The sequence below is a fragment of the Hippopotamus amphibius genome, chromosome 1 (assembly GCF_030028045.1).
Source record: "Hippopotamus amphibius kiboko isolate mHipAmp2 chromosome 1, mHipAmp2.hap2, whole genome shotgun sequence".
NCBI classification, from domain to species: domain Eukaryota; kingdom Metazoa; phylum Chordata; class Mammalia; order Artiodactyla; family Hippopotamidae; genus Hippopotamus; species Hippopotamus amphibius.
In genome coordinates, this window is record NC_080186.1 from 53,775,720 (window position 1) to 53,798,689 (window position 22,970).

The 22,970-nt window shown below is 34.4% G+C and overlaps 1 protein-coding gene across 11 annotated transcripts in view; it reads left to right on the forward strand.

Annotated features, from left to right (window-relative positions):
- The window catches only part of EVI5 (ecotropic viral integration site 5), a 229,532-nt gene that overhangs the window by 179,966 nt on the left and 26,596 nt on the right, over positions 1–22,970 (forward strand). For 10 of the 11 annotated variants that reach the window (XR_009049764.1, XR_009049766.1, XM_057712910.1 and 7 more), the window contains one exon: positions 15,819–15,914. Coding sequence is in view for 9 of the 11 variants with exons in the window: in XM_057712910.1 (XP_057568893.1) it covers positions 15,819–15,914 (96 nt within the window). In the remaining 2 variants the exon portion in view is untranslated. Of the gene's footprint in view, positions 1–4,846; positions 5,117–15,818; positions 15,915–22,970 lie in introns of those variants that run through there. The other variant, XM_057712951.1, reaches the window with a different exon arrangement.

Here is a 22,970-nt window from a genome sequence, read left to right on the forward strand (position 1 = left end):
AAATCATTGTGTTTTGTGCTACTATTGTAATTTCACATGCAGTTATAATTTGCTTAATATGTTTTGCTTTAATTGAAAATATAAAATTAGGACTTAGCAATTGTGCCTCTGCTGCTGCAAGTTAATATGGTTGCCTCTGTGACCGTTGAACATAGTTTCATAATATAGCCTTGAAAAAAAGTATTATTTAACCTTTAAAACAGTCAAGATAATGCCTTTTAATGGTCTCTAAAATACATTAACTCTTGCAAAAGAGAGGAAGAGTTTGTATATATCTTTTTGTAGCATAATCTCTTTTTGTTACATTTTTCATTTGTGGATGCAACTTAAAATATTTTTTTAATGTAAGCTTTACACTTGCATTTGAGACTAAGCAACCTGCATTGTGTCATGACCCTTCTAATACCACAAACCTTCTGTAATACTACTCCCAGCGAAAAACCCACATCCTATGTATAACCTTAGATTTATTTTGAAATCTCTATGAAGAGAGCATAGAGAGATTACTAATTGTTTCTGTTATTTCCTTTAAGGGTGTGATGTCTATATGTAAACCATGTTTTAAGTTTTACTTAGGCTTAAAATGTTAAATTTAATATTAAGGACTAGATTTCCTATCCTAAAGTTACTGTATAAAAGTTTAATAAATAACGATAAGTTTCAGTTCAGAATTGGGTGATATGTTAGACATCTGTAGGGCATTCAAGAAAGGAGAAAGCAGTGGTACTGGCAGTAGCCAGTATTTCTAATACCACTGGCTAGCACGATACTAGTAAACAATTGTACATTTAAACCATAAGCAACTTTTTTTCCCTGTCTTATTTCTGTTCTTTTGTTGTTTCCTTTCGTTTATTTTAGATTTGGTTTGTGCTCCTTATGTAACTTCTTAAGATGGATGCATAAATCTAACATCATTATTTAAAAACATGGGTAACTACTCATCATTAGAATGGTTAAACCATAGTAGATCCGTATTTGGAGAAGTCTGTATCTTTAAGAAAGAATAAAGAAAGATCTATAAGACATAATAATGAAAAAAAATTATAGACAGAATATAATGATAATTCCATTTGTGTATGTTAAAAAAATATATGTGTGTGTGTATGTGTTTAAGTACATTAGGATGTCAGCTGTGATACCCATCAAAGCTCCCTCTGGGGAGAGTAGAGGCTTTGGTGCAAAAGAGTAAAAGGACACTTCAGTTTTTACACCATATGAATTTATAGGATGATTACCATTATAATTTTTTAATGTACATAGATTAAAATAACTTGAGGTAACCATTGCTAGAATGGAAATAAGAATTAGCACTTTCAAATAATTACAAGAAAATAGCAATGTAGAAAACTTGATCAAAATGCCACCCTCCTTCTCTGGCCTTAAAGTCTGAGTTGTCTGGCTCCTGCCTGCTTCTCTGATTGCATCATAAGCCACACTCCACTTCATGTCATGCTCTAGCAACACCAGCTTTCTTTTTGTTCTTGAACCCAGGCTTTTGCTCTTGCTCTTCCCTGCATTTGGAATGCTGTGCTCCCTGATCTTCCCATGGCTGTTTCCTTCTCATCATTTATATCTCAACTTAAAAGTCACCAACTCATAGAGATTTTCCCTGACCATCTTTGTGAAGTAGGTCCCTAATCCTGTTACTCTCTATTTCATCATCGTGTTTTATATATATATATATTTATAAATTTATTTATTTATTTTATTTATTTACTGGCTGCGTTGGGTCTTCGTTGCTGTACATGGGCTTTCTCTAGTTGCTGCAAGTGGGGGCTACTCTTCATTGTGGTGCACAGGCTTCTCATTGTAGTGGCTTCTCTTGTTGTGGAGCACGGGCCCTAGGCATGTGGGCTTCAGTAGTTGCAGCACATGGGCTCAGTAGTTGTGGCTCACGGGCTTAGTTGCTCCGTGGCATGTGGAATCTTCCCAGGGCAGGGCTCGAACCCGTGTCCCCTGCATTGGCGGGCAGATTCTTTACCACTGCGCCACCTAGGAAGTCCATCATGTTTTATATTATTTGTAGCCCTTATTAGTGTCTGAAATTACCTTCACTTTAAAAATTAACTCACACCCACATGTAATATATTAGAACCTTGTTTGTCTTATTTACTGCGGTATCCCTTGTGCCAGGCATGTAACAGGTGATCAAAAAAAAATTGTTGAATGAATCTTAGGGGCCAGGAAACAGCCATGTGTATGATTATTTAATATTCTTATGCCATAAGAGCAGGTAGCTTCAAAGTACTTTTTTTTTAATTGAGGTATAGTTGATGTACAATATTATATAAGTTTCAGGTGTAAAGATTCATTCATTTAAATGCTGCTCCAGAGGTGGACTGAAACTGATCCCATAACTTCCTACCCCAACCATCTAACAAAATAGTAAATAATTTTTTTTAAAGGGCAAATACTTTCCCACTAAAAGCAGCCTGAGAGGAAAAGGATCCTAGCCTAATGTAATAAACTTTAGAAGTGACAGCTAAGGAAAGAAACTGTTTTAGAGGAAAGAGGCCTAGCATGGCTTGGCTTCCAAACTCAGCTATCTCCCCTTCTCTTATGTCACTATGCTGTATATATAGTTAAATCAGCAAAAACCCCAGAAGATTCAGTCATATCCCAAATGTGGAGAGAAGGAAAATGAGTATGTCTGACTGAGTTGTAGACGCTGCTAGAAGGAACAATTCAGTGAAAGAGATTAGAAAGTGAGCATCTGAATTTTAATTAAAGTGAAGGCCCTGGGACAACACTCTATCTGAGAAATGATCTGAATCCTAAAACCCAGGTTTTGGCATGTATCCCTGCAATTAGATAATACAAAATATTTGACAAAATCTCAGAAGCATAAACAGAGCCCTTGTTTAGCTAGGTTCTTCCTTCCCCCACTATCCCTCAGGCCATAGAGAAATGAGAACAAACTTGAGCTTGGAGGGCACAGAAAATAGATTTTAAATATGATGGAAAGAGAGTTAATAAGTAACTCATATCATTAGAGCATTTAGAATATAGACAGTCACCTAGCCATGAGCATGATGAGAAGAAATGGCATAGCATCTTGGTTTATATCATTATAGCAGAGAAAAGAGAAAGAAATACTATTCAGAAAGATCCCAACCAATAAGAAAGGTAATTCAACGGTGAGAGGAATGACAATTACTTCATGCTATAAAATAAGTAAGTGTGAATTTAATAAAATTAAGAAATCAAAAGATAAGGTAATATCAGGTACAATGAGGTAAGAAGGAGGGGGTTGTACCACTAAGGGAATAAATTGAAGGCCAGTTTGCAGAAACCACAAAAGAATAGCCTATTCAGTGGACAATGCTGAAAATTGGAATATTGGCATAGAAGAAAAGCCTGAGATGATAATCACAGTGACTGTAGAGGTTAAGAATGTAAAACAAGTATATTAGCTAATGCTTATGGATGACAGACAGATAATCTAACGCTAAGGATAATTGTTATCCCACAACAAATGGAAATAAAATATATTCAAAAATAAGCAGGAAGAGGTCCTTGAAATTAATGAAGATTCAAAGATGCAAATTAAAAGAACACTTTGTGTTCTAGGAAAATTTGACGGAGAATGCTCCATAAACTCTTAGAGCAAATTACCTGCAAAGTTATGTGGGAAGATTAAGACTTGTCCTCCAGATTTCTCACAGCACATTCAATGCCAGAAATCAGCAGAGCAGTGACTGTGCTGCACTCTCCAATACCATAGCCACTAGTCGGCTTCATGTGGTCATAGCCCCATTTTGCACAGTAGCTACTAGCTACCATATTAGACAGTACAGATGGAGAACATTTCCATTACCACGGAAAGTTATCTTAGTACTAGTTCACGGCATTCTGAGTTTGGCTGTCCCAAAAATATTATAGCCAAACAATGTGTCATCTAGGTATTTTGAAGGAATAGGTTGGTGTTTTCCACTGGGAAAAGATTGCTAGGATACTACTCTCATGATCTTGAAAAAATTACTGGATAGTGAAATCCAGCTTAAAACAAGTCAAAATAAAGAACTATGAAATGAAGGCGCTATTTGAAAAGTTGGATGGTAAATGTTGAATCTGTTTAAATACAGCACTAATACTAAACAAATATGGGAATAATGGTTACAAGTGAGAGTGGTTTTCTTCTTTTTAATAAACTTTGGCAATATAAGAATAACATAGGTAACAAAAATCTGAAAGTGGAGGGGGAGGGGATATGAAAGTAGGGTATAAATGTACTTATATCCCAGCAGGTTAGTCAGTCAATACCACATAAGTTTAAAGCATGTAGTAAAAATGTACTCTTAATATCTTAATTTTTTTTGTAATCACTTAAATTTGGAGGTTTTTTTTTTTAAAAGGAAATTCTCTCATATTGAAGAAACGCTTTGTAGTCACTGTACTTTCTTTTCCTGTTAATTTTAGCTAATATTTAATGTTTTTTTTTTATTTTTGTATTTTTAGCTTTGCTTAAATTGCTTAAGAAGAATGTATAATTTTACAGAAACAATTATTTTTATTAAAAAATCTGGCTGCACATATTCCAAGATGTGTTAACGTTGATTAATTCTGAGGAATATGAATAGAAATAATTTTCTCTATGTTTTCTTCAGAAAAAAATTTTTTCCTATCTGCCCCCCCCCGCCCAAGCATTTAAATTCCTGTGTACAAAAGGTGAACTCCAAATTATAAGCTAATGTGATTACTGTTTGATGGAGAAATATATGCAGAGGAAAAATGACTCTTAAAAAACTGTGTTATTCACAGCCAAGCCAAACCACCTCATTGAAATTGTTGAGAAAGGAAATTAATTTTTTTTTTTCTTTTTTCTTTTTTCTACTCATGGGCTTAGTTGCTCCGCGTCATGTGGGATCTTCCTGGAGCAGGGATTGAACCCGTGTCCCCTGCACTGGCAGGCGGATTCTCAACCACTGCGCCACCTAGGAAGCCCCGGAAATTAATTTTATAGTATGTTACTAATTTGAAATTTATAAAGTATTATTGATGTTATCTTTATATGGGTTGTCTTTATCTTTGGTTTTTTGTTTGTTTTGTTTGATACCTTGGTCTCCATTGACTTCATATGGGATGGGATTACTGAATTTGTAAGTGATTTTATAATTTGTTTTTTCACACTGGCCTTCTGTACTTAGATTAAAATGTTCTTTTATTTATTTATTTTTTTTGGCCGAGCCACACGGCATATGGAATCTTAGTTCCCCAACCGGGGATCTAACCCGTGCTCCCTGCAGTGGAAGCATGGAGTCCTAACCACTGGACTGGCAGGGAAGTCCCCCTATCAAGTTCTAATCTAATAGTCTAATAAGTCGATAAAGCTGCTTTTTGGCAAAATCGGCTCTACATGGATCCTTTGAACAGGTCATAGAAAAGCATGTTTTATCCATAAGATGAATATATAGGAGCCATATACATGGTCATCTGATGCTAAGAAAGGTACATGAGAAATTTTGACAGCCAAGGACTGAACTCCCCAACTTTGGCTTACTAACACTCTTTACAGAGGGTCCAGAAAAAGATAAATGAGTAACATAAGCAACACCATTTTTGGAAAAACAATTCTAGCACATATCCTGCTGTGATCTGTCTTACAATTATGGCGCTAGGAATGAAATCTGATTTCTAACCCTGGCTATCCCTGTGATCCTTGATAAGTAAGCCACTAGTCTGTTTAATCTTCTATTGCTCTTGGGGCCAGGCTGTGCTTAGATCAAGCCACCCATGAGGACAGTACTCAGGTAAAGCACCATGCCAGAAAAGAGGACTTACTATTAGTCTGTCAGTCTGGAGAAAATCTGGCTAAGAGAAAGAAGTGGTGATAAGAATCCAGAGGATGGAAATAATAGGCCTAGATCATAATCGTCATCAAGCTGGGAGAAGACAGTCTAGAGAAATAAAAGTATGGGTAGTAGATTAAGAAAAGTGATGAAATGATGTTTGCATAGATCTAGAAAGGCTTTTTGTAACTAATTCTTCAAAAGTCTTGGTTTCCCAAGACACTGCTCACCAAAGGGTTTATCAGGTGTTCACTCAGCCTAGCATAACAGTGTTTATCATTAGTAAATGGGATGCACGACCACATATCCTTTCCTCATAGGGAAAGAGTGAGACCAAAGCTGCTTTACAGTACACAAGAGTATTTATTTGGGGTTTAAGTTTGTGGTATCAAAAACAAAAAACAAAACCAAGAAACAAAAATAGAGATAAATCTTTCACTGAGATGATAACCCCCATGACATGGAATATAAGGATTTTAAGATATGACAGTTCCAGCTATCCAGAAGATGAATCACATTTTCTTCAGTTTTCCAGCTGTGAGCACTCTCTCAGTGAGCAAGATCAAGCTTAATGAGTGGTTGTTTTATGCTTTCTTTTATGACAAGTCTTCTCTGTCTTAGAGATTTCTTTGTGATGAACATTATGCTTTTCCCAGAATTTAAAGTCATTTACCTACTTCGTAGAATATTTTTACAAAGAGACAAATGACAGGCTGAAAGGCTTTTTGTGTGTGTTTAAAGTGATGTAAAATATAGAGAGTTCTTTGGACCTCATAGGAGTGAAATGTTAAAACACGTTAATATATTAATAAGAGGCCAAAAATCATAACTAACATTTATTATGTTTATCTCTTACCAAACACATATAAATAATAAAATAAATATTTACCAGTGTAATATACAAAATGCTGTATTCCTATAAATTTTCTAAGTCTTTGTCTTGAGATATTTAAATTTCTGTGGCCATGTCTTCTCTGTTTACCCCCTTGACCCAACCAACCATTAAATATACATTATATTAGTTTTTACTCTGTTGCCTGTTTTATTTGAAAAAAGGTATAAAAACAGTACTTGTTTTTTGTTTGAATGGGAAATTTTTCTGTTTCAACTTTGACTCAAAATATCAACAATAGCATGAAAAAAAGGCAAAAGTACTGTTTTAGATTAAAAAATGCTAAAGAGATATAATAATCAAAAGTGGATAATAAAATATTTTGGACCCTTTTAGGAAAGCTTGAATAGAAAGTACATGTTCAATGATGCTGTGAAATTACTATTAATTTAGGGTTGTAATGACATTTGGTTATGTAGAACAGTTACTTACTCTTAGGAGATGTGTGCTGAAATATATACTAGTGAAATGTCATATCTGCAGTTTACATTCAAATGGTTCAGAAAATACACATAAATAGAACAAAAGCAAATGTGGCAAAATAGTAATTAGTGAATATAACTAAGGGATACATGGGTATTGTACTGTTATTTCAGCTCTTTTGTAGATATGAGAATTTTAAAAACTAAAAAGCTAGAGAAAAATTTTGCAAGATGTGAATGATAGACTAGATTTTTTTATATTTGATCTAGGGTGCTTTCTACTACCTTCATCTGCACATCTAATATATTAGGTATGTGTTAACTGGTTATATTCTTTAAAAAAACAAACAAGCAAACCTTCTAAGCAAATTATCTGGTTGTATAGAGTATTAAAAAGCCTATGACTTGAAACACAGCTTTTAAAATCTGCTATCTTCCTGTCTAAGGAAGTGTCCTTCCTGTGGCAAGATAGGGGTAAGTTATAACCAGCATTAAAAACATAGATAAAGAAACAAACAAGAATGGACTCTTATGCATGCTTGTTACAATTTCTCTTTTAAAGTGAGGCTAATTCATGAATTTAAACAAACCTGGACCCCTGCCTCCTCTTTTCTCACTGCCACACATTTAATATTTTTTAATGTTGTACACTGCTAAACCACACTTTTCTCTCAAGCACTTGTTCAGAGCAACTTAACAACATATTTATCTCAGTTTTGCTGCAATGTAACATGCAAAAACATGCTGCTTAGAGCTATAAACATTTCATTTACATTTTCTCTTCAGTCTTTTAGCTTGATATGCATCACCATACTTAATTGTTCAACCTTTTAGATAGTGTGTTGGAGTACAGTAGATGTAGGTGGAGATATTTCTGATTAAATTAAAAGGTATTTCTGATATTTTAATTTTAATTAAATTTAATTTTAATCAAGTCCTGTGCTGTGACTGGCTGTGACAGTTGTGACAAATTTAATTCATTTGTGCTGTGACTTGCACAAATACACAATTCAGTTTTTTTCCTGCTGACCACAGCATTTATGATTTTTCAGTCAGCAGATTGAAAATATTCAGGTTAACAGAATATTTGGCACATCCTGAGTATAGTCCATCTGTACCTCATCCTTTCTGTGATTAGAGCTCCCAAAGATTGCAGGGACAAAACAGGTGAAGGTATATGCCTAAGGTGGTTTATCAGCAGTCTAGGTAGTTGAACACCAGAATCACTGCTCTAAGTAAAATATTCCTCTCTACACATTTATGTGTTATATTAAAGAACATAGCTTTGGGGCTATAAAAATCTGTTACCTGATAAAAGCTTAGGGAATTGGACTCCATATTTCCGTTATTTATTGCCATATCTCCTCATAAATATTGGTACTTTTTTAAGTTTTAAAAGAATTATTTTGTTGGTCTCCAGGTCTTTGGTTTTTCTTAATTCTTTGGAACAATTTGTTTTCAGTCATAGGGGTCATATGTGTGGAATTTTCTCAGATCCTAAACACTTAGTTCCTCATCATACATTACCAAACTTTAAAATAATATTTTCTGTTTGAGAGCTAGGTTAACCAAGAAAGGGATTTCAGTTCAAAATTGAACCAACCTCTATAGACAGGGAACTGACCAGCTGAAACTATCACTGAAATAATGTGAAGTGAAACTGATAGCAGAATTGAAAGAAATTAACCCTTGACAGTTTTTCCTCTGTTTTTGTTTTTAAATATATTTGTTTTGGAAACATAGAGACTATTTGTAAATAAATTTATGTCTTGGTCATTTACCACACTCACCATTGTGGTAGTTGAAAAAATCTCTTTTTATATGTAAAATTATACTAAGTGAATTCTATAATGAGTGTCAACTCAAAATATTATTTAAGATTTTTAAGAAATAGTATAAAAAGCATTTTATAATTGGCACATAAGTAGAATTTTGAATTTGTGTTTTAAAAAATAGTTAATTTTCAAAGATTGTTCAAACCAGTGCATTTCAAGTGTAGTTTATGGCACACTGGTTATGTCAGAATCACCACGTTTAGCTTTCAAAATATACTGATTTTCAAGCCCCATTCCCAGACATTTAGAATTCAGTAGGTCAGAAATGGGTTCTCTTAATCTGTATGTTTACAGAACTCCCAGAGTGGTTTTTTTTCCCATAATCATCTTTTGGAATCATTGTTTTAAGCATTTCATAGATTATGTTGTTTATATTATGGTGTTTATTTACTTAGCCATATTTTTAAAAATATTTATTAGGATGTTTTTATTGCAGGTAACAGAAAACCCAATTCTGGATTTGTTTATGGCATAAATAATATGGCTTAAAGAATAAAGAGGATTTATTGGCTTATGTACCTAAAAAGTCCAGAAGTAGGGTATACTTCAGGAAAAGTTTGGTTTGAGCTCCATCTTGTTGTATTTAAACATGATTCTTAAGGCTCCGCCCTCCTTGTCATTTTTATCTTCAGGAGGTTTTCCTTATTGTGTTAAAATGGCTGATGGGTGAGTTTTATACCCACATATCATAATATCCAGAATAAGAAACTATACCCCATACTTTCCAGCAAAAGTTTTGAGTGTGGCACTTTAAGAAACCCCTGAACCAATCACTGTGCAAAATAGATGTGATTATCTTGTTTGAGTTAAACCCCACCAATCAGGGCCTACTTGTAGACTTAAGGATCAGGATAATTCCAGTTCCATCACCACTACATACTGAGGGAGAGAGAATGGATCTTAAGGTAACAACCATAAAATCTACTATTAAAATACTGTAGAGATGACTTAGCCTGCTCCAAAATTGTATTCTATTTTAATGAAGTACTAATTGTATGATTTAATCATACAGCTTTTTAGTTTAAGTTTTCACTAAAATGTAAAGAAAGTAGTATCCAGTCTAGAGCAAAACATGGTTTGTTTTTTTTTTTGGCTATACGTGGGCTTTCTCTAGTTGCGTTGAGCGGGGGCTACTCTTCATTGCGGGTGTGCAGGCCTCTCATTGTGATGGGTTCTCTTGTTGCAGAACATAGGCTCTAGGCACATGGGCTTCAGTAGTTGTGGTGCACGGGCTTAGTGGCTCTGAGGCATGTGGGATCTTCCTGGACCAGGGGTCGAACCTGTGTCCCTTGCATTGGCAGGTGGCTTCTCAACCACTGCACCGCCAGGGAAGTCTAAAACATGGATTTTAAATGAAGAATCATGAATCATTAAGCAATCTTTGGGAAGTATGTGTCTTTTCACATACGTAAATGAAGTACAGTGTGGACCAAGTGCTTATTTTTTAGTAGACTGGGGAGGAAGAGGAAATTGTTTTTTATTGATGATTTCTGCCTCAGTATTGTATTATGAAAAATTTCAAACATACAGAAGTTGAAAGATTTCTATAGTGAACATCATAAACTCACCACCTCCATTCTAAAATTAATATTTTGATGTATTTGTTTTATCTGTTGTTCTATTGGATACTTACCTATCCACCATTCTAGCTAACTTATTTTTTCGATTCATGTCAGAGTAAATTAAAGTTGTCATACTTTATCCCAATCACTTAAGCTTGTGTATTATTAACTAGAGTTATTAATGACCTTTTGACTAAGAGGCTCATATATAAAGCTCAGTGACTTAAGACCTTTATATGAATTAGATTATTTGGGGCATCATAATGGTAATTCCTAAAATAATTATTCAAAGATAGCTCCAAGAGTGAAATGTGCATTTAAAGCTTTTATAAATATTACTTTATGCTCTCTTGATATAAAGTTTCTTTTGCTGTGTGACAAAAAGATGAGTACTTAATGTGTGTTCACTGAAATTACTGAATGCCAAAATTGTTGATATGTTGAATCTCTTTTACTTTAAGTTTGTAATTTACCTTATTAGTTTTGCTTAGGAAACCAGTTAACTGGCAATCTGTTGTTGTTATCAGCTGGACCAAAAGAAAATCTCAAGAAAATGCAGGTTCCTGGTAAATTTATTGGTGTAGCTGACGTTTTCCCACCTGCTTATCAGAAAGAACCATGTGGATATTGCTTGAAAATAGAAAGCTATAAAAATACTTGCAAAAAAACCTTAAACATTAGATAATTGAATGAACTGCCTCAGAAGTGAAGTTAAATTGATATCCACTTATTAGAATATAATAGTTAATTGTATTCTTTTGGTGCTGTAAATATACAGTTATTCAGTTTTTACATTGAAAAAGGATCCTTAAAAGGCTTTATATTAACATATTTAAATGAGACCGTATTTGTAGAACATAAAAATCACAGACTTTTAGATAAAAGGTCATTATACACTTCAGTTTATTAAATAGCATTTAGGACATCTCTCACTTTTAATTTCTATTTTTGAAGTATCAGCTATATTCCCTTAAAGCCTACTATTGAATCAAAATACCCCAAGCAGAGCTTTCCAACTGTTGTGTCTGTCACACTGGTATGCTACTAATGTGTGACAGGTGTGCCAAGACAGTGACTGTCTTCTCCTGGGGTCACTGCTAGAGTCTGGAGCTGCTTAATCACCCTTCCTCTTTCTTCATTTTAGCCAGTGTGCCTTTTAGGTTGTTTACTGGGGTATCTGTCTGTCCACAGAAACCGTGGTTTGATGGACATCAGAATCTTTTTATTTGTAAAAGTTTTGCAGGAAAAAACCTGATAGTAAACTTTATATTTAAATCTAAAAAGAACAACTATATGCAGTTAGATTTGATCAAACATATATAGTGTTTCTCTTTGAAATTCCACCTTTTTTCTACAGTTAATAGGAATTTGAAGAACACCTGTTTTATAGTCATAAAATCTAAGAGGGCTGCTTTAATTTTCACAGGTATCTTTCAGGAGTCTTTTTTCTTTTTTTTAAGTTACAAGCATTCCAGTTTTTATTGTAAAATTTCTTAACTGCTCTATTTTTCGTCTAATACTACCTTTCCTCCAAAGAAATCAAAGTGCTGTAACAAACTTTTTGGCCAAACCCTACAAAGACCCACCTTTGGAAGAAACAGATCTTTGGCGTCACTTGATCGCTTTTTGTAAAACATATAAAGATTTCTGTCTTGCCAAGCATTTTTTTCATGCAGGTGTCCCTATAGGGAAGAAATGGTATTTATTAATTATTGTTATTGGTCATTCTATAGCCATTCAGACCTAAAGCATTTCTGCATTATTCGCTACTTTCTTACAATATTAGAGCTTACGTTGGGCTTTGTCATTTCATTTGCCCTGAAAATTTTATGTTATTCCACATGTTGATATTGCTGTGCGATGTCCAGAATTCTCAACACCTTTGCCTTTATTGTGGACCTGATTTAAAATCACCTTTCTCCAAATCTGATTCCAAACCATAAACATGAAGCTTATTTCATTCCGAAGGATTTGTTCCTATTAGTGGATTGTACTTTCCATTTAATCAACCATTTCAAGGAAATTAACATGAAATGATAGTAAAATTATGCTGCAATGAAAAGTCATCAAAAAGGACAGCTGAGCACATACATTAAAATGAGTAATTCTTATCAAGTTACCCTGCTTTGAAAGTATATTTACTTACATATAAATCTCTGCTGCCATTTCTCATGTCACATGTAAGATTTAGAAAGTACATTCTATAAGAATAATGGCTTTATTTTATCTTCATCAATGAATATTCTCCCTCCAGAAATTTTTTTCCTACATTCTTTCTTCTCCTCCTCCTTCTTTCGCTCACTCACTACTTAATCCCTTCTGCTTCACATCGTCTTTTCCATCTTTGAGACGTACAGGACTAAGGCGGAGTTAAGTGTAGAGCCAAGGAAAATCTTACAAAGGGATAGTCATGAAACAGACTGCATTTAGATGGTGGGTTCGTTAGTCTTTATTATATTACTCTTTTGTTCCCATTCTGTGCCTTTGGAATATTTTGCTTAAAAAGTGGAGTGAATAAAAATCAGATGCAGATGTGAGTACATGTAAGTGGTATTGGACAACTATAAATTGATAATATGGGTCATTAGCTTAGGGCCATAAATGCAAGTTGCTATAGCACTTTAATTATTTTAATTTTGCAATTCCTGTTTAAATCAGCAAAGGCTGAAATACATACATAAAGATTTTTGTAACAAATCCAAGAAAGCTAATTTGTGTGATCCTTTGCATAGTTCTCCATGTATTCTCTTCTGTTTCATTATTTCTCCTGTTCAGAGTGCTGTAAATTTAAGGTGAAAGATGTGTCAACTGTTGCTGTGACTCTAGGGCAGCCAGTTCACTCAGTCTTTCATTTAAGTTTCCTTATCTAGGAAATATGAATAAAAATAATACCTGTTACACAGGGTTTTGATGATTACATGTAAAGGGCTTAGAACAATTCCTAGCTCATTGTAAGCCCCTGTCTTTCTCCACCACAGTTCCACAAGAGAATTAACTATTTTCTCAGTTCTCCTGAGGATGGTACATAGCTAGTACCATTTTAGATGCGTAGGAGGTAAGTTAAATCATTACATACAATGATGCTTTGGGCATTAGGGCTAATTCCTGTGGGGGACCTCAATTGTGAAGATCTAATAAGTGCTCAAGATATGTTAGCTTTTATTTTTTTGGATGAAGTGACAAATCCATATTCAAACTGGTTTAAATAATGAAGAGACTTTATTGGTTCATATAAATGAGAAAACAGATAAGGAAGACTTCAGAGATGGTTTGATGAGGATCCTGACTTGGTATCCCTGCTGTTCTACTGGTTCTGCTATCATTTCTGTGGCCGTCATACTAATATTTCTAACTAAATTTTCAAAAAAAAATTTTTCCTTACATATGGGAATATGGCTAAAAGCCATAAGGTGTCTTGTATATATTTAAGAAGCCCTGCATATTTAGAATGTAGTAATTGTTAAATTAGTTCTTTGCTTAGATGATTATATGTGATATCCATGTGTTTAAATGTATAAGAAGTTTTAAAACCTGTAAAAACAGTAGTTGTTCTTTTACATCTATGCAAATATTAGTTACATCAAACTGCTTTATCAGGCCAAATTCCAGTAAAAGATTTTTAAGGCAGGTTGCCAAAAGGAGGAAAAGAAAAAAGTATAGGAATAACTTGATGAAAGGATTTGTAGAACAGACTAAGGGTACATAAGAATGAAATCAAGGTGGAAAGGAGAGTTTACTGCAGAAGAGCAATCCTGTTGGAATAGTGCCCTGACTCAGCGGAGGAGCTACCCATTCTGTTGCCAGAGCAGCTGTCTAGTTCTTCTGTCTGCCAAGGATGTTAGGGGAGAGTGTGTAGAAGGAAAGTAGAGGCTGGATTTGGCTGCACTCTGAGGTTCAAACCAGATAATGTCCAAGGTCCCTTCTTAACTGTGAATGGAAAGAAACACTTCCCACATTGGAAAGACGCTCTTCACTACAACCTCACAACCTGTTACACTCAGGGTAATTGTACAGAACCTCAGGTACCTTTTAAAACATACTTTTAAAAAACTGATAAATATTTAGATACCACTAAGATAACTTTTACAGGAACTTCAGAGCTCTCTCAGATCGAAGTGTATTATCTTTCTGCCACTCTATATATACTGATATTGAATGATCTTCAAGTTGTATTCTTGAGAGGTAATAGCAAGTGTAGAACAGTGTGTAAAGTGTCTATAGTACGAGTAAAAATATGTGTGTATACATGTGTGTTTGATTGTATATGTACAAAATACCATGGAAGACTACACTTAAGAAAAACTGTTAGTTGTCTCCATGGAAGGAAACTGAGTGATGACTATTGAAAGTAAATTGGTACTTTTCTGGCATCAGGAGTTGCTCAGTAGTTTCAGTAGATGTCTCTGGATCAGAGCTTCTTAACATTTTAAGCATCGAAACATGGCTTCCTAAACAAATAATCTGGAGATATCAAAAACAATCCTGTTTTCACTCTCTAATAAGTTCTTTACCTTAAAAGTTCACATTTGTTTTTAGGTGGTATAAGAAAAACACACCCCTGTAGCCAGCATTCCATTCCAAAGTATATGTATTAATAACCTCTTGTACGTGTATTCCAAGTAATATATATCAGCATGTTTTATAATAGCTAAGTAAAAGAAAGCACCCAAATTAAAAAATAATAATAATAAAATAAAGAAAAGAAAGAAAAAGACAGTTAGTTCCTCCTCTTCCCAGTCTATTTCCCTGGAAAATGATCCCAGCATGATGCTGGAACTAGTTCTTGGGATTGGAGCACCTTTTAATTACATTCCTGAGCTAATTAAACAAAATAGATTCAGAGCCGTCCTCCCCTTTTAAGAGTGGTTTGGAGAACCTTTTCTTATTTTTCCCCTTCTCTGTTCCCCAGCAAAAGCAGGTTCCTAGTGTAGCTATAGGAGGCTTACCACCTTCTCAAGTAAACATTGAATCTCTTATAGAATGGATAGAAAAACATTTGCCCTCAAAATAACCAGATGAATGGTTTTCAAATTCTAGGGTAATTTTTTTCACCCATTGAATTATTGAATTATTGATTTCTAAGAGTCTCTCAAAAGGTACATTTTATAAATTGTATTAATACAGTTAATAAGCACTATTTAGAAATATTCAATATAGTTTACTATTAATTATTTTACAGAAATAGTTTGAGAATAGATTTGTTAAGAATTTAGCCAATTAAAGGATATGCCCTTATGCTGTCCTTTATCTTCAAATATTCGAGTATGTGCTGTGAAAATTGTCTCTTGATTTTGCTTTGTTGTGTTGTCGCAAAACAGAAAGAAGAAGGAAAGCTTCAAGGACAGCTTAACAAGTCTGATTCTAACCAGTACATTAGGGAACTGAAAGATCAGATAGCTGAGCTGAATCATGAGGTAAGTGATAAATTTTGATCTTCACATATTTCTTTCTTCCTTCCTCTGTATTATAACAAGACTTTATTATTGCTTATGACTGACTCTTTCGTGGTAAATATTTTCTGTGAATCTTTGATTGTGATTAATAATAATATTTTAGAAGATTATCTTCTTTCTAACATGAATGTTTCTGTTCCAATAATGAGGATTTATTTTCCTTAATCCTCTTTAATCATGATCTGAAGTGATCAATTAATATTTGGCAAATATTTCACTTTTTTGTGATCTGAAAACACTAGATAGTTTGTCTAGGTGTCAAAGTTACTTCAATTAAACTAAAATTTTCTTTTTACCTTTATAGTAGATTTGTGGTATTTACCGTTGTGGATAAAGGGAAGTCTTTATTACTCTTGTCTTGTTTTCCCTTCATAGCGGTATTACTGAGATTGCAAAAAAGGATACTTGCCTAATATCAGTTAACAGATTTCTTAGTATCTGAATACTTTTTAAACTGGCACTACCTTGAATCTGTGAGATTTAACTCATGAAATTTTCAGATAGTTTTACTAGATACTGTACTAGGTAATTTAAATTATTTAAAATAATGTGTTTTGATTAGAGAAACACTTTTTATTAATGTAGCTCTAGGTCAATTTCTTTTTTATTTTTTTCTAATGATAAATATCTGGCTAAACATGAATGAAAAAGTATGTTTATCTTCAATTATTTGTACAATAATGTTTATTCACAGTGATGAGATTTGAATGGGTAACATAAACCTCATTTGTTAAAAAAGAAACTAATTTTCTTCACTACATTAATTTAAACCTCAAAGGAAAAAGTTTGGACATGACCCTTTCCTGGTATTACACTCTTCAGTTAAAGTGTAAGTGTTTTGGGTAATACCTCCTGGGCACAGTCAATCTAAGTAAACTCTGAATGAAAAAACAGAACATTAACAAAAGTGATAAATCTTAGATGTGGTTTAATTTAATTTGTCCTGAAATTTTGGAGGTCATTCCTATAAATATTGATTTTCAGCTATGATAACATTTGAGAGATGCAGGATCATATATAGTCTTTACTTATTCATGTGCATTTTTTATAAATCTTATTTTTTTATAAATTTTTTATAGAGCTCTTCTGATCTGATAGCCATGAATGAAAGAACAAGTTACAAATAAGCATGTTCTAGAAATCCTTATTCTTTTGAGATCCCTAGGAATTATTTCTTATGTTCAAACGATTTTCTCAAAGGAAATTACAACTAAAATAAAGCATTCTCCCATTTATAATTTTGACATCTAGTGATAAGGTATGTACCTTAACTAAAAATAATGATTTTCTCTTCATCAGGAATGCCAGGAAATAGAATAATTCACATGAGGTTTAACTTTAATGTCGGGTTTTTAGGTGTGGCTTGTGAAAGCAATCTTTTATCTTATGCAAACATGAAAAGAAAATTACTTAACAGGTAGAATTTTCGTCTGTTAAAATAAAGAACTAGATTGTGCAAGTTAAAAACTAGAGCAGTTTGTGATAAGATGCTAATTGGGCGATTCAGAATAGGCCAGAGTCCTGGGCTTAACCAAATCCCAGTTAGAAAACATAGTAGAGAGGAGAATGAGTACAGCTGGGGGCCACACAAGCACTCAGAGGTGAGAGTGGGTAGGGTTGGGAGTTTAGCGGAAGCCAGATTCAATTAACAATTGGTGCAACTGAGTTGTGGGAAATAAGGTTAGATTGAATAGAACCAGCTTATGGTGAATCTTCAAAGCAAGAAGAGATTAAGTTTGCTATTGTAGATAATGTGAAACCACTATAGGTCTTCAGTTGGAGACTTCTTTTCATTGTGTTTTCTGTGCAGATTTTAATATATTCACCTGTTCAAAGTTTTATAACTAAAGAAAGGATAAGTGAAAACAAGTGAAAGTTTAAACTGAGATACTGGTTGTAGTCAGCTTACTACGAAAATTACTATTTGTTGGACCAGCTTCTTGAGAGGTTTAAACAAGTTGTCACTTTTTTATTCTAGTGATTTTTTTCATTCTTGTGTATAGCACTTCACAGTGGAAAAACAAGATAACTGAAATCAATCTAATCGCTTCAACTTAACTTTTGTCTGTATGCTAGAATTTGCCAGAATCTTTGGCTTTCAACATAAGAATTGACTTTTAAGTATTAATGTTGTATTTGAGCATGTGACTGTTAATAGACACTTGGTTAGCTGATTTTTGTACTTCTCTACATGTTGAACGAAATAGTGAGACAAAATTTGCAGATTCATTTTCCTGAAGATACAGCAGTGGTGAACATGTTATAACAGCTGTGACCACTTAGCATAGTTAGCTGTATGAAATAGTAAAGAGGATTAGCAGGTTATTTTTTGTGAATGGCAAGTTTATTAAGCAGGTTATATTTTTAATCTATAAAATAACAATAATAGATACTATTTATTGGTCTATTGGCCAAGCATTGTGTCAGACACTTCATATTTATTATTATTAATCTTCATAATCATCCCATATGATGGTGGTATCCTCAGTTGAATGGATGTGGAAACAGACTCACAATGATTAAGTAACTTTTCCCAAGATGATACAAATAGTAAATGGTTGAGCCAGGATTTAATCCAGTTTCGCCTGTTCTTTTCTGTGCTGTTTACAGAGACGTTAGATTAGAAAACATGTCATCAATATTTAAAATATCAAGAATATCAATTAATGACAATATTTTAGCTGTGTTGTCCTCCTTGACACATGAATTTGCATATATCCAGTAAGTAAATTCTGCAGTTGACCTGGCCACAAGAGCTCCCTATCTCTCTCTGTTAGCATTGCAAATAGAGATTTACCTTCACTTTCTGCAGCTCACTGTCATCCATCCGCGTGCCTTCTCTTGACTCCCATCTCCTGCTATTCCTACCCTTACCACCTAGCTAATTTTGCTCCTAATATTACCTACCTACCATAGAAATCTTTTAATTTGAAGTCTTTTACCCTGCTAAGAGCTTCACAGAAGCCACTGTGAAAACTCTTGCTACCCCAGACCTGGCAGGAGCTGTGGTTAAATTCTGCCCTTCCACTACATTCTGTCCTCATGGCAGACATAGAAAAGACACATAGGAAGAATACTCTTTGGCATAAATCACAGCAGGATCTTTTTTGATCCACCGCCTAACGTAATGGAAATAGAAACAAAAATAAATAAGTTGGACCTAATGAAACTTCAAAGCTTCTGCACAGCAAAGGAAACTATAAGCAAGACAAAAAGACAACCCTCAGAATAGGAGAAAATATTTGCAAATGAATCAACAGACAAAGGATTCATCTCCAAAATATATAAACAGTTCATCCAGCTCAAGATCAAAAAAACAAACAACCCAATCCAAAAATGGGCAGAAGACCTAAATAGGCATTTCTCCAAAGAAGACATATGGATGGCCAAGAGGCACATGAAAAGCTGCTCAACATCACTAAGTATTAGAGAAATGCAAATCAAAATTATAATGAGGTATCACCTCACACTGGTGAGAATGGGCATCATCAGAAAATCTACAAACAGTAAATGCTGGAGAGGGTGTGGAGAAAAGGGAACCCTCCTGCACTGTTGGTGGGAATGTAAATTGATACAGCCACTATGGAGAACAGTATGGAGGGTCCTTGCAAAACTAAAAACAGAGTTACCATATGACCCAGCAATCCCACTACTGGGCATATACCCATAGAACACCATAATTCAAAAAGACACGTGCACTCCAATATTCATTGCAGCACTGTTTACAATAGCCAGGACATAGAAGCAACCTAAATGTCCATCCAGAGATGAATGGATAAAAAAGATGTGGTACATATATACAATGGAATATTACTCAGCTATAAAAAGGAATAAAACTGGGACATTTGTAGAGACATGGACGGACCTAGAGACTGTCATGCAGAGTGAAGTGAGTCAGAAAGAGAAAAACAAATATCGTATATTAACACATATATGTGGAATCTAGAAAAATGGTACAAATCAACCGGTTTGCAAGGCAGAAATAGAGACCCAGATGTAGAGAAAAAACACACGGACACCAAGTGGGGAAAGTGGGGAGGGTTCGGGGGGAATGAATTGGGAGATTGGGATTGCCATATATACATTACTAATAAGAAAAAAAATACCAAATTGTACAATCTAAATATATGCAGTTTATTGTCTGTTAACTGTATCTCAATAAAAGTTCTTTAAAAAAAAAAAGCACAAGGTCCCAATTTAAGTGCTTTCCTCATCCCATCTTCCCACCTTCTGCCCTTTCACCTATCGTCACAGCACCTACTCTGTACTTGGCACTGGGTTTAGAACTGAAGATGACGACTTAAACACAATCCATGGCCTCCGGGGGCTCACAGTCTAACAAAGGAAATAGGCATGCAAATAAACAAATTGTATACATAATAAAAAGTATCACTATCGTATCTGCCATTCATTCAACAGCGCTCTATGTCAGAGACTGTACTAAGTATTATACTTCCTTTATTTCTTTTAATCTTCACAGCAATCCTCTGAAGTGGGTAGCATCATTATTATTCATGCTTTACACGTCATAAAACTGAGGTTCTGGAGTATTAAATAACTCCCATGGTCATACACTAGTCGGTGATAGAGGTAGATGTTAGACTATATGACTTTAAGCCCATCCATGCACTTAACTACCATATGCTATATGTAGCTCCTTTGCAACGTACAGAGATAAGATGACAGCAGTATCTGGGCTGAGTTTTGAAAAATGAAATTTTTTCGGGCAGATTGGGCATCAGGAACATTTAAGTCAGAAACATAAAATAACTATAGGTTCCAGAAATTAGTAAGCCATTTACTTTTTCAACGTTGATCTGTCTTCTTACAGCTGCCAACCACTAAAGACAAAGAGTATTTCCTAAATGCCAGGAAAGGGAGATAGAAGGTGGTATAAAGTTAATCTTATATAGAAGCCAAAGGAAATGTACTCAGAACTCATTTAGGTATTGACATATTGAGAAGTATAATCATATACTTCAGCCAAATTATCAGTTGACTAAGCTTCTCTGGGTTTCTTGAAGCCTTGCTACCATTGACAGTATTGTTTCATGTGAAAATGCACACTAAACAAGCTGATATGGAAATGTTTTTTGGACTACAAATTTTATGTTTTCACTTGTTCTTGATGTGATGTGTTCTGGTGGATGTTCTAGGAAAAGGTAAATTTATTCCAGACTGAAGATAGTTTACTTATACTAAAAATTAAATATTTCCCCATTATACAGCTTTGCTGAATTTTTATGATGTCTTAATAAAATAGTTTTTATTTGCTTTATTTCCTTAAAATCTCACAGAAGTAATTCTAGTTCTATTCACTTAGTAGCTTTTCTAAATAAAGCAGATATTCCCTGTTTTTATTAAGCTTTCTATGTGGTAGTTGTTAAACCAGATATAGATCTTTTGGATAATAATTTTAATCTTCACAGTTATCCTGTGAAAATTATTATTATTCCCATTTTATAGGCTCAGTGAGGCTAAACAACTTGTCCAGTCACATAACCAGTAAGTGGCAGAAGCTGGAGCTCAGGATCAGGACTTCTAGAGTACAGTGCATTAAACAAGAGTGAAGTAAAAGCAAAGCAAACCATATATTTTTTAAAAGAAAGAGAAAAAGAAACCATTAAACCATTTTTATTCACTAATACCCTGCCTTGTTCCAGAAAGGATGAAGGGAGTTTGCAAACGATACAAAATAGCAAAATGTAACTTTGTGAGGAAAAGTAAAGAAAACTGGAAATATAGTGTGGAGCCTTGAATAAGACCAATACAAAATAGCATATCATAAAAGTATGCTTTTTAGGAGACTTCCATGGTGGCGCAATGGTTAAGAATCTGCCTGCCAATGCAGGGGACATGGGTTTGAGCCCTGGTTGGGGAAGATCCCACGTGCCTCGGAGCAGCTAAGCCCGTGCGCCACAACTACTGAGCCTGCTCTCCAGAGCCTGTGAGCCACAACTATTGAGCCCATGTGCTGCAAGTACTGAAGTCCGCATGCCTAGAACCCGTGCCTCACAACAAGAGACGCCACTGCAATGAGAAGCCTGCATGCTGCAACAAAGAGTAGCCCCCACAAGTAGAGAAAGCCTGCATACGACAATGAAGACCCAACTCAGCAAGTAAATAAATAAATAAATTTTTTTTTTTAAAGTACGCTCTTTATTTTATAAGTGGAACTCAAACTTAGCTCTAAGGTTTTCAGCAGTCAGCAAAAAGGGGTTCTGGTCACTTTAAACTTTTCATAGTATCTGTGTGAAAAAAACAGACCAACTGGTTGGAAGAGCCACGCCTATTCCTAATACTAAGACCAAACAACAGTTTCTTCATTGCTCTTTCATAAAGGAGACCTTCTAGAATGAGTCCATCAGCTAGTATCCTTAACGTTCTGTAATAGTATAGGTTCATGATCATAAAAATTGAACAGTTTAAAGAACGCAGACTCTTTAAAATTTTTCTATAGAAGTATAATTTATAGAAAAGTGCCCAGGTGACAAGTTTATTGCTCAGTAAGTTATCACAGTAATCATACCCATGTAACCACCACGCAGGTCCAAGAAGTGGACCCCAGAACTCCATTCATACTCTCTCCCAACCTCTCCTCCACTCCCTCCTTCTCAAAAATAACCATGATCCAGGCTTTTAATACAGTCGTTTTCAGTTTTTGAATTTTATATAAAAGTATCCTTATGGTATATATTCTTTTGTGTCTTGCTTCTTTTGATCAAAATTGTTTGTGAAATTTAACCATGTTATTTTTAAATGTAGCTATAGGTTATCCATTCTCATTACTGTGTTAACTTTTCTTTGTATAAATATACCACAATTTTTCTTTTCTGCTGGTGAATATTTGAATTACTTCCATTTTGGCCTTTTAAGAACATTGCTGTTATTTATACTCCCATGAGTAGTAAAGACAGTTTTTATTGTTCTACATCCTCATCAGCATGTGGGATTGTCAGTCTTTATCTAATTTTAGTCACTCTTTGTCTGTGAAGAGGATTCTTACTATGGTTTTAA